Genomic DNA, 12,624 nt, shown 5'->3' with positions numbered 1-12,624 from the left:
AATACATTCTGATGGCAGTGTAGGTGGCAATATTTCACCGCAGAGGCGGAAGTGCAAAAAACTGGTGGATTGAGACGCATCCAATGCAACAACAAAAAAAACAACATATCTCTTAAATGTATGGATTTCTATGGGTATTGTTTTGTTATGTAACTACGCACTGGTGTGTCAATCCAACCCTGTGGGGTTTTCATTTTTTATACAACTAGAAACAGTTCTCCATAGTTGAAATTAGTGCAGACAAGGAAATGTCTTTCTTTGAAGGAAATGAGCCCGAATCTGTTGAATTGTGGATCCCTTCATTGGATAACACGTTTTGTTTCTTCTCTCTTCTCTCTACAAAGATAATGTAGATGTTACATCCTTCCCCCCCCCCCCTCCCCCTCTCTCTCTTCAGGATAATGCAGACGTTTGTCACCCTGCAGTGGAAACTCCAAAGTGAAGAGAAACTCAACTGCTCTCGCAACAAAAACAAGGGCGACGAGAAGGGCAAATCTCCCCTCCACATCTTCTCGACCCTCCGCAGGTCAGAGAAAACATCATAATACTGACATTTTACGTCTAACATAATTATCGATTTGAACCTGTCTGTCACTGTAATTAAACTACAGACATTTCTTGTTCCTTACCACATAGGCACTTACTGTATCTGAAAGGATCAGATAGGTATGATATGGTAGTATCTCCACTTTGCTCTTTGATTGGTTAGGCAGAATTGAGCCTGGGTTTACTCTCTCCGTTCCCATCATTTGTGTGTATTGGACAATAAAGTTATCTTCGTCTTCAGATCTCCCAGCTACCCGCCTCCCGGCTGTGTCAAGAGCAAAAAGAAGCTGAAGCCAGAACAAGATGGCGTCTCTAAATCCCACCGCCTTCTCCGACGGACTTACACCAGCACCGCCAAACAGCAGGTTGAGGTGGACGGCTGCGGCCCCGGGACCAACACTACCCACCGTCTCCTGGGCCTTTCCCTGTCCAGCGGAGACCCCCGCATGGACCACGGAGGAGGGCCCGGACCACTGCCCTTCAAACCCCACCGCCTGGGCAGGCCCTGCATGGCTGTGGTCAAACCAGAGGACCTCCGACCCGCTCCCCATAAGCTCCTGCCTCGCTCGTGCTCTGGCGACCCCCGCTGTGAGCATGCGGGAGTGGGAGGAGGTGGGGGAGGGGGTGTAGGTAGTCTTGGGGGAGGTGTTGGTGGTGGAGGAGGTAGTCTTGAGGGAGGTAGTCTTGGGGGAGGTGTTGGTGGGCTGGGCCCGAGTGGTGGTGGAGGGGGTAGTCTTGGTGGATGTAGTCTTGGTGGAGGTAGTCTTGGTGGAGGTAGTCTTGGGGGAGGTTTAAAGCACCACAGGCTGCTCAGTAGGTCGTGCTCTGGTTCTATCAGGACGGAGGAGCTGGATGGACTGAAACACCACCACCTCCTCAGCAGGTAAGATGAGAACATATTAACATAACATCCCCAAAGATAAAATATTAACGTAACATCCCCAAAGATAACATATTAACGTAACATCCCCAAAGATAACATATTAACGTAACATCCCCAAAGATAACATATTAACGTAACATAGTACTTTATTGATCCCCAAAGGAAGAAACATTTGTTGGCACAAGATGATACATAAATACGCAAAAACAAACACTAAAAGCAGCAACTCATGTTACCGCAGGTTCTACTACCTCATCAATACATGTTACTGCAGGTTCTACTACCTCATCAATACATGTTACTGCAGGTTCTACTGCCTCATCAATGCCTCCATGTTACCTCAGGTCCTACTGCCTCATCAATGCCTCTGTTACCTCAGGTCCTACTACCTCATCAATGCATGTTACTGCAGGTCCTACTGCCTCATCAATGCCTCTATGTTACCTCAGGTCCTACTGCCTCATCAATGCCTCTGTTACCTCAGGTCCTACTGCCTCATGAATGCATGTGGTTGCAGGTCCTACTGCCTCATCAATGCATGTTACTGCAGGTCCTACTGCCTCATCAATGCCTCTATGTTACCTCAGGTCCTACTGCCTCATCAATGCCTCTGTTACCTCAGGTCCTACTGCCTCATGAATGCATATGGTTGCAGGTCCTACTGCCTCATCAATGCATGTTACTGCAGGTCCTACTGCCTCATCAATGCCTCTATGTTACCTCAGGTCCTACTGCCTCATCAATGCCTCCATGTTACCTCAGGTCCTACTACCTCATCAATGCCTCCATGTTACCTCAGGTCCTACTGCCTCATCAATGCCTCCATGTTACCTCAGGTCCTACAGCCTCATCAATACATGTTACTGCAGGTCCTACTGCCTCATCAATGCCTCCATGTTACCTCAGGTCCTACTACCTCATCAATGCCTCCATGTTACTGCAGGTCCTACTGCCTCATCAATGCCTCCATGTTACCTCAGGTCCTACAGCCTCATCAATGCCTCCATGTTACCTCAGGTCCTACTACCTCATCAATGCCTGCATGTTACTGCAGGTCCTACTGCCTCATCAATGCCTCCATGTTACCTCAGGTCCTACTACCTCATCAATGCCTCCATGTTACTGCAGGTCCTACTGCCTCATCAATGCCTCCATGTTACCTCAGGTCCTACTACCTCATCAATGCCTCCATGTTACTGCAGGTCCTACTGCCTCATTAATGCCTCCTTGTTACTGCAGGTCCTATTGCCTCATCAATGCCTCCATGTTACCTCAGGTCCTACAGCCTCATCAATACATGTTACTGCAGGTCCTACTGCCTCATCAATGCCTCCATGTTACCGCAGGTCCTACTACCTCATCAATGCCTCCATGTTACTGCAGGTCCTACTGCCTCATCAATGCCTCCATGTTACCTCAGGTCCTACAGCCTCATCAATGCCTCCATGTTACCTCAGGTCCTACTACCTCATCAATGCCTCCATGTTACTGCAGGTCCTACTGCCTCATCAATGCCTCCATGTTACCTCAGGTCCTACTACCTCATCAATGCCTCCATGTTACTGCAGGTCCTACTGCCTCATCAATGCCTCCATGTTACCTCAGGTCCTACTACCTCATCAATGCCTCCATGTTACTGCAGGTCCTACTGCCTCATTAATGCCTCCTTGTTACTGTAGGTCCTATTGCCTCATCAATGCCTCCATGTTACTGCAGGTCCTACTGCCTCATCAATGCCTCCATGTTACCTCAGGTCCTACTACCTCATCAATGCCTCCATGTTACTGCAGGTCCTACTGCCTCATCAATGCCTCCATGTTACTGCAGGTCCTACTGCCTCATCAATGCATATTACTGCAGGTTCTACTGCCTCATCAATGCCTCCATGTTACTGCAGGTCCTTCTGCCTCATCAATGCCTCCATGTTACTGCAGGTCCTACTGCCTCATCAATGCCTCCATGTTACCTCAGGTCCTACTGCCTCATCAATGCTGTGTTACCTCAGGTCCTACTACCTCATCAATGCCTCCATGTTACTGCAGGTCCTACTACCTCATCAATGCCTCCATGTTACCTCAGGTCCTACTGCCTCATCAATGCATGTTACTGCAGGTCCTACTGCCTCATCAATGCCTCTATGTTACCTCAGGTCCTACTGCCTCATCAATGCCTCCATGTTACCTCAGGTCCTACTACCTCATCAATGCCTCCATGTTACCTCAGGTCCTACTGCCTCATCAATGCATGTTACTGCAGGTCCTACTGCCTCATCAATGCCTCCATGTTACCTCAGGTCCTACTGCCTCATCAATGCCTCCATGTTACCTCAGGTCCTACTGCCTCATCAATGCCTCCATGTTACTGCAGGTCCTACTGCCTCATCAATGCCTCCATGTTACCTCAGGTCCTACAGCCTCATCAATACATGTTACTGCAGGTCCTACTGCCTCATCAATGCCTCCATGTTACCTCAGGTCCTACTACCTCATCAATGCCTCCATGTTACTGCAGGTCCTACTGCCTCATCAATGCCTCCATGTTACCTCAGGTCCTACTGCCTCATCAATGCCTCCATGTTACCTCAGGTCCTACTACCTCATCAATGCCTCCATGTTACTGCAGGTCCTACTGCCTCATCAATGCCTCCATGTTACCTCAGGTCCTACTACCTCATCAATGCCTCCATGTTACTGCAGGTCCTACTGCCTCATCAATGCCTCCATGTTACCTCAGGTCCTACTGCCTCATCAATGCCTCCATGTTACTGTAGGTCCTACTGCCTCATCAATGCCTCCATGTTACCTCAGGTCCTACAGCCTCATCAATGCCTCCATGTTACTGCAGGTCCTACTGCCTCATCAATGCCTCCATGTTACCTCAGGTCCTACTACCTCATCAATGCCTCCATGTTACTGCAGGTCCTACTGCCTCATCAATGCCTCCATGTTACCTCAGGTCCTACTACCTCATCAATGCCTCCATGTTACTGTAGGTCCTACTGCCTCATCAATGCATATTACTGCAGGTTCTACTGTTCAATGCCTCCATGTTACTGCAGGTCCTACTGCCTCATCAATGCCTCCATGTTACTGCAGGTCCTACTGCCTCATCAATGCCTCCATGTTACCTCAGGTCCTACTGCCTCATCAATGCCGTGTTACCTTATGTCCATGTTACTGCAGGTCCTACTGCCTCATCCCTCTGTTATCAGGTCCTACTGCCTCATGAATGCATGTGGTTGCAGGTCCTACTGCCTCATCAATGCCTCTGTTACCTCAGGTCCTACTGCCTCATGAATGCATGTGGTTGCAGGTCCTACTGCCTCATCAATGCATGTTACTGCAGGTCCTACTGCCTCATCAATGCCTCTATGTTACCTCAGGTCCTACTGCCTCATCAATGCCTCCATGTTACCTCAGGTCCTACTACCTCATCAATGCCTCCATGTTACCTCAGGTCCTACTGCCTCATCAATGCATGTTACCTCAGGTCCTACAGCCTCATCAATGCCTCCATGTTACCTCAGGTCCTACTACCTCATCAATGCCTCCTTGTTACTGCAGGTCCTACTGCCTCATCAATGCCTCCATGTTACCTCAGGTCCTACAGCCTCATCAATACATGTTACTGCAGGTCCTACTGCCTCATCACCTCCATGTTACCGCAGGTCCTACTACCTCATCAATGCTTCCATGTTACTGCAGGTCCTACTGCCTCCATGTTACCTCAGGTCCTACAGCCTCATCAATGCCTCCATGTTACCTCAGGTCCTACTACCTCATCAATGCCTCCATGTTACTGCAGGTCCTACTGCCTCATCAATGCCTCCATGTTACCTCAGGTCCTACTACCTCATCAATGCCTGCAGGTCCTACTGCCTCATCAATGCCTCCATGTTACCTCAGGTCCTACTACCTCATCAATGCCTCCATGTTACTGCAGGTCCTACTGCCTCATTAATGCCTCCTTGTTACTGTAGGTCCTATTGCCTCATCAATGCCTCCATGTTACTGCAGGTCCTACTGCCTCATCAATGCCTCCATGTTACCTCAGGTCCTACTACCTCATCAATGCCTCCATGTTACTGCAGGTCCTACTACCTCATCAATGCCTCCATGTTACTGCAGGTTCTACTGCCTCATCAATGCCTCCATGTTACTGCAGGTCCTACTCCCTCATCAATGCATGTTACTGTAGGTCCTACTGCCTCATCAATGCCTCCATGTTACCTCAGGTCCTACTGCCTCATCAATGCTGTGTTACCTCATCACTACCTCATCAATGCCTCCATGTTACCTCAGGTTACCTACTACTGCCTCATCAATGCCTCCATGTTACCTCAGGTCCTACTGCCTCATCAATGCCTCTGTTACTGCAGGTCCTGCTGCCTCATCAATGCCTCCATGTTACTGCAGGTCCTACTACCTCATCAATGCCTCCATGTTACCTCAGGTCCTACTGCCTCATCAATGCCTCCATGTTACTGTAGGTCCTACTCCAGCAGTAGCAAGATGGGCAAAGCAGCGGACATCTTCAAGGACTCTGTGTCTCTGTCCGAGGGGAGGCGGCTCTCTCTTACCTCAGGGCTCATCGGGATCCTCGCCCCCTCGCTCGCCACCCAAACGCCGGTCAGTAAGGCTGCTGGTGATTGGTTGATCCGAAAGGCATCCTCTCATGATTGGTTGATCTTGATTTGTCATTAGAAACAGGGATTGTTGACCTTTTTTGGATCACAGGCAGGTAACAAACTTCCCTCTCTTCCTTTACAGCCAAACAATGGAGCCAAGTCCATACCAATAAAAGACAGAGGTTTCCTCGTCCAGGTAAATGCTCCCTGAATTTCACCTGAGCTCTTCTTCTATCAATAATATGTTTTGCAAACGTTTACTTCAAGCCAATGTGTACATGTAGAATGAGTTGACGCGTGTTATAAAATCTATTTGAGCATTTATCATGTCCTCTAATCATGTCTTCTGTCTTCAGACCATGGAATATGCTGAGCAGAGGATTCCGGTCCTGAACGAGTTCTGTGTGGTGTGTGACGAACCACATGTGTTCAGGAACGGACCCATGCTCCGAGTGAGTACTGTACACACATACTAACACACAGTACAAGAAGAGAGAAGAAAAAAACAGAGCTATATTCAGTTCAGCCCATACAGCTAAATGTAACCAGACCCCCCCCCCCCCCCGTAAGGTTTTAATAAAGCAGGGATGGGCAACCCCAGTCCTCGGGAGCCTGATTTGGTGTCACAGTTTTGACACCAGTCCCAGCTAACACACCTGACTCCAATAATCACCTAATCACGATCTTCAGTTTAGAATGCAATTTGATTAATCAGCTGTGTTTGTCAGGGATGGAGAACAAGAGTGACACCAATCAGACCCTGGAGGACTGGAGTTGCCCACTCCTGTTTTAAAGCATGATGTGATTTTGGCACCAACCAGAGAAGTACTTAGTCCTAATGTACGACTATAGGTCACTGTCCTGAGTCCTAATGATATGACTATAGGTCACTGTCCTGAGTCCTAATGATACAACTATAGGTCACTGTCCTGAGTCCTAATGATATGACTATAGGTCACTGTCCTGAGTCCTAATGATATGACTATAGGTCACTGTCCTGAGTCCTAATGATATGACTATAGATCACTGTCCTGAGTCCTAATGATACAACTATAGATCACTGTCCTGAGTCCTAATGATACAACTATAGATCACTGTCCTAATGATATGACTATAGGTCACTGTCCTGAGTCCTAATGATATGACTATAGATCACTGTCCTGAGTCCTAATGATATGACTATAGATCACTGTCCTGAGTCCTAATGATACGACTGTAGGTCAGGGCTTTGTATACCAGTAGTACTTGTGGTAGACTGACTGTGGCTGTTTCTGACTCATTTAACCCAAAACAACCTACTTGCTAACAAGCAGCACACCCATTACTATCTATATATATGAGTTAGAGGGAGAAAATGTGCTATAACGCTAAACAAGAGATCTATCTGAATGATCCTATGTGGTGTGTCCAGCCCACCGTGTGTGAGCGGGAACTGTGTGTGTTTGCCTTTCAAACACTGGGGGTGATGAACGAGGCAGCCGACGAGATCGCCACAGGGGCTCAGGTATGCGCGCACACACACGAGACACACACACACACACACACACACACACACACACACACACACACAGCTGGCTAAGTGTCCGTCTCTGTTTCCTAGGTGGTGGACCTGTTGGTGTCCATGTGTAGGTCTGCTCTAGAGTCTCCCAGGAAAGTGGTCATCTTTGAGCCATATCCCTCTGTGGTGGATCCATGTGACTCCCAGGCACTGGCCTTCAACCCCCGGGTATGGTGTACTAACCCTGAACCTACTAACAGCCTTAGGCCTTCAACCCCCGGGTATGGTTATTAACCCTGAACCTACTAACAGCCTTAGACCTTCAACCCCCGGGTATGGTTTACTAACCCTGAACCTACTAACAGCCTTAGACCTTCAACCCCCGGGTATGGTTTACTAACCCTGAACCTACTAACAGCCTTAGGCCTTCAACCCCCGGGTATGGTTTAACAGCCTAACCCCCGGGTATGGTTTACTAACCCTGAACCTACTAACAGCCTTAGGCTGAACCTACTAACAGCCTTAGGCCTTCAACCCCCGGGTATGGTTTACTAACCCTGAACCTACTAACAGCCTTAGGTCTTCAACCCCCGGGTATGGTTTACTAACCCTGAACCTACTAACAGCCTTAGGCCTTCAACCCCCGGGTATGGTTTACTAACCCTGAACCTACTAACAGCCTTAGGCCTTCAACCCCCGGGTATGGTTTACTAACCCTGAACCTACTAACAGCCTTAGGCCTTCAACCCCCGGGTATGGTTTACTAACCCTGAACCTACTAACAGCCTTAGGCCTTCAACCCCCGGGTATGGTTTACTAACCCTGAACCTACTAACAGCCTTAGGCCTTCAACCCCCGGGTATGGTTTACTAACCCTGAACCTACTAACAGCCTTAGGCCTTCAACCCCCTACTAACAGCCTTAGGCCTTCAACCCCCGGGTATGGTTTACTAACCCTGAACCTACTAACAGCCTTAGGCCTTCCGGGTATGGTTTACTAACCCTGAACCTACTAACAGCCTTAGGCCTTCAACCCCAGGATATAGCTTTTATCAGCAGTAATTTGATGAATTCCCGCAATAAATCCACCCCCCCCCACAAAAAATATAAGATTTATAAGACTAATCCATATAGAGACCATTTAGTTGAATATGCAGAGGACTTTAGTTGTTGTTGGTAGATCCTTGCTGAGTTTCACTGTGTCCTTTTCTGAAGTGGTTCATACTGCCTGTGATCCATGATGCTTGTGGTTCATTTCAGAAAAAGGACTATGACCGAGTGATGAGAGCCCTTGACAGTCTCACCTCTATCAGAGAAATGTCCCAGGTAACTAACCCTAACCCTTGACCCGTAGCTCTATCAGAGAAATGTCCCAGGTAACTAACCCTAACCCTTGACCCTTACTTCTATCAGAGAAATGTCCCAGGTAACTAACCCTTGACCCTTAGCTCTATCAGAGAAATGTCCCAGGTAACTAACCCTAACCTTTGACCCTTAGCTCTATCAGAGAAATGTCCCAGGTAACTAACCCTAACCCTTGACCCTTAGCTCTATCAGAGAAATGTCCCAGGTAACTAACCCTAACCCTTGACCCTTAGCTCTATCAGAGAAATGTCCCAGGTAACTAACCCTAACCCTTGACCCTTACCTCTTCATCGTGTTTAGGACCTAATTCGTCATGTCTCTCATCCCCTCCTATGTCTCCCCAGTGTGTTAGTGTGTTAGTGTGTTAGTGTGTTAGTGTGTTAGTGTGTGTGTGTGTGTGTGTGTGTGTGCTGTCCCGTTGTACCCATTGAGCCAGTGGTGTTAAATCAAGGTTGTTTCTCTACAGGCACCTTACCTGGAGATTAAGAGGCAGATGGACAAGCATGATCCTTTAGCTCACCCCTTACTGACATGGTAAGAGACCCCTTACTGCCATGGTAAGAAACCCCTTACTGCCATGGTAAGAAACCCCTTACTGCCATGGTAAGAGACCCCTTACTGCCATGGTAAGAAACCCCTTACTGCCATGGTAAGAAACCCCTTTACTGACATGGTAAGAAACCCCTTTACTGCCATGGTAAGAAACCCTTTACTGACATGGTAAGAGACCCCTTACTGCCATGGTAAGAAACCCCTTTACTGCCATGGTATGAGACCCTTTACTGCCATGGTAAGAGACCCCTTACTGCCATGGTAAGTAACCCCCTTACTGCCATGGTAAGAGACCCCTTACTGCCATGGTAAGAAACCCCTTACTGCCATGGTAAGAAACCCCTTACTGCCATGGTAAGAAACCCCTTACTGCCATGGTAAGAGAACCCTTTACTGCCATGATAAGAGACCCCTTACTGCCATGGTAAGAGACCCTTTACTGCCATGGTAAGAAACCCCTTTACTGACATGGTAAGAAACCCCTTTACTGCCATGGTAAGAGACCCTTTACTGCCATGGTAAGAGACCCTTTACTGCCATGGTAAGAGAACCCCTTACTGCCATGGTAAGAGACCCCTTACTGCCATGGTAAGAGACCCTTACTGCCATGGTAAGAGACCCTTACTGCCATGGTAAGAGACCCTTACTGCCATGGTAAGAGAACCCTTTACTGCAATGATAAGAAACCCCTTACTGCCATGGTAAGAAACCCTTTACTGCCATGGTAAGAAACCCTTTACTGCCATGGTAAGTAACCCCCTTACTGCCATGGTAAGTAACCCCCTTACTGCCATGGTAAGAAACCCCTTACTGCCATGGTAAGAAACCCCCTTACTGCCATGGTAAGTAACCCCCTTACTGCCATGGTAAGAAACCCCTTACTGCCATGGTAAGAAACCCCTTACTGCCATGGTAAGAAACCCTTTACTTGATTTCCCCAATAAATCCATTTTTTTCCTTTTTTTGTGTCACGAGTCCCAAAATCAAAAAAAGCTTTCCAAATTGTTTTATGTTATTTATTCATTTCAAGAGGCAAAAGGAGCAAAACCAATGTTTCCGGCTGTTAGGCCATTGTCAGCCTGCAATTCAATCAGTAGTCAGAGACATTGACTGTCATATTGAATGTACAGTTAGACCAGGACATGAGACAGTGGATTCATACATTCAACAGAAGAGAACGTGTGAATGACAGTTTAAGTATGTAACAACAGGTCAATCTAGCAGTAGCAGGAGGTATTGGAGGTATTGTATTGCAAACTGTTAATGTCTAATGTAACCCGTTTTGTTTTTCTCTCTAGGGTAATATGCAGTAACAGGTCGCACATCGTCAAACTACCAGTAACCAGAGTGAGTTTTATACATCATTAGAGGAGATTACATTTTTAAAACAATAATAATAATAATAATAATGATTTTACCTTTTATTTAACTTGGCAAGTCAGTTATTTATTTTACAATGAAGGTCTACCGGGGAACAGCGGGTTAACTGCCTTGTTCAGGGGGCAGAACGACAGAACCTTGTCAGCTCGGGGATTCGATCTTGCAACCTTCCGGTTACTAGTCCAAAGCTCTAACCACTAGGCTACCTGCTGGTTACTAGTCCAACGCTCTAACCACTAGGCTACCTGCTGGTTACTAGTCCAAAACACTAACCACTAGGCTACCTGCTGGTTACTAGTCCAACGCTCTAACCACTAGGCTACCTGCTGGTTACTAGTCCAACGCTCTAACCACTAGGCTACCTGCTGGTTACTAGTCCAACACACTAACCACTAGGATACCTGCTGGTTACTAGTCCAACACTCTAACCACTAGGCTACCTGCTGGTTACTAGTCCAACACTCTAACCACTAGGCTACCTGCTGGTTACTAGTCCAACGCTCTAACCACTAGGCTACCTGCTGGTTACTAGTCCAACGCTCTAACCACTAGGCTACCTGCTGGTTACTAGTCCAAAGCTCTAACCACTAGGCTACCTGCTGGTTACTAGTCCAAAGCTCTAACCACTAGGCTACCTGCTGGTTACTAGTCCAACGCTCTAACCACTAGGCTACCTGCTGGTTACTAGTCCAACGCTCTAACCACTAGGCTACCTGCTGGTTACTAGTCCAACACACTAACCACTAGGATACCTGCTGGTTACTAGTCCAACACTCTAACCACTAGGCTACCTGCTGGTTACTAGTCCAACGCTCTAACCACTAGGCTACCTGCTGGTTACTAGTCCAACACACTAACCACTAGGCTACCTGCTGGTTACTAGTCCAAAGCTCTAACCACTAGGCTACCTGCTGATTACTAGTCCAACGCTCTAACCACTAGGCTACCTGCTGGTTACTAGTCCAACACACTAACCACTAGGATACCTGCTGGTTACTAGTCCAACACTCTAACCACTAGGCTACCTGCTGGTTACTAGTCCAACACTCTAACCACTAGGCTACCTGCTGGTTACTAGTCCAAAGCTCTAACCACTAGGCTACCTGCTGGTTACTAGTCCAAAGCTCTAACCACTAGGCTACCTGCTGGTTACTAGTCCAACGCTCTAACCACTAGGCTACCTGCTGGTTACTAGTCCAACACACTAACCACTAGGATACCTGCTGGTTACTAGTCCAAAGCTCTAACCACTAGGATACCTGCTGGTTACTAGTCCTCTAACCACTAGGCTACCTGCTGGTTACTAGTCCAAAGCTCTAACCACTAGGCTACCTGCTGGTTACTAGTCCAAAGCTCTAACCACTAGGCTACCTGCTGGTTACTAGTCCAACGCTCTAACCACTAGGCTACCTGCTGGTTACTAGTCCAACGCTCTAACCACTAGGCTACCTGCTGGTTACTAGTCCAAAGCTCTAACCACTAGGCTACCTGCTGGTTACTAGTCCAACATTCTAACCACTAGGCAACCTGCTGGTTACTAGTCCAACACTCTAACCACTAGGCAACCTGCTGGTTACTAGTCCAACACACTAACCACTAGGCTACCTGCTGGTTACTAGTCCAACACTCTAACCACTAGGCTACCTGCTGGTTACTAGTCCAACACTCTAACCACTAGGCTACCTGCTGGTTACTAGTCCAACACTCTAACCACTAGGCTACCTGCTGGTTACTAGTCCAACACTCTAACCACTAGGCTACCTGCTGGTTACT

General features: G+C 47.7%; 1 protein-coding gene across 2 annotated transcripts in view; it reads left to right on the top strand.

The window, feature by feature from the left end:
- LOC139390115 (protein mono-ADP-ribosyltransferase PARP8-like) overlaps positions 1–12,624 on the top strand; it is a 78,991-nt gene that overhangs the window by 52,873 nt on the left and 13,494 nt on the right. The window contains exons 10-20 of one of the 2 annotated variants that reach the window (XM_071137275.1): positions 398–526; positions 637–666; positions 788–1,429; positions 5,919–6,057; positions 6,199–6,252; positions 6,413–6,508; positions 7,468–7,560; positions 7,657–7,782; positions 8,815–8,880; positions 9,386–9,453; positions 10,770–10,818. In XM_071137275.1, the coding sequence (XP_070993376.1) occupies positions 398–526; positions 637–666; positions 788–1,429; positions 5,919–6,057; positions 6,199–6,252; positions 6,413–6,508; positions 7,468–7,560; positions 7,657–7,782; positions 8,815–8,880; positions 9,386–9,453; positions 10,770–10,818 (1,492 nt within the window). The remainder of the gene's footprint in view (positions 1–397; positions 527–636; positions 667–787; positions 1,430–5,918; positions 6,058–6,198; positions 6,253–6,412; positions 6,509–7,467; positions 7,561–7,656; positions 7,783–8,814; positions 8,881–9,385; positions 9,454–10,769; positions 10,819–12,624) is intronic. The other variant, XM_071137276.1, reaches the window with a different exon arrangement.

This window comes from Oncorhynchus clarkii, chromosome 30 (genome assembly GCF_045791955.1).
Source record: "Oncorhynchus clarkii lewisi isolate Uvic-CL-2024 chromosome 30, UVic_Ocla_1.0, whole genome shotgun sequence".
NCBI classification, from domain to species: Eukaryota; Metazoa; Chordata; class Actinopteri; order Salmoniformes; family Salmonidae; genus Oncorhynchus; species Oncorhynchus clarkii.
The sequence above is the reverse complement of the archived record's forward strand: the minus strand, read 5'-3'. Positions and strand labels throughout refer to the sequence as shown.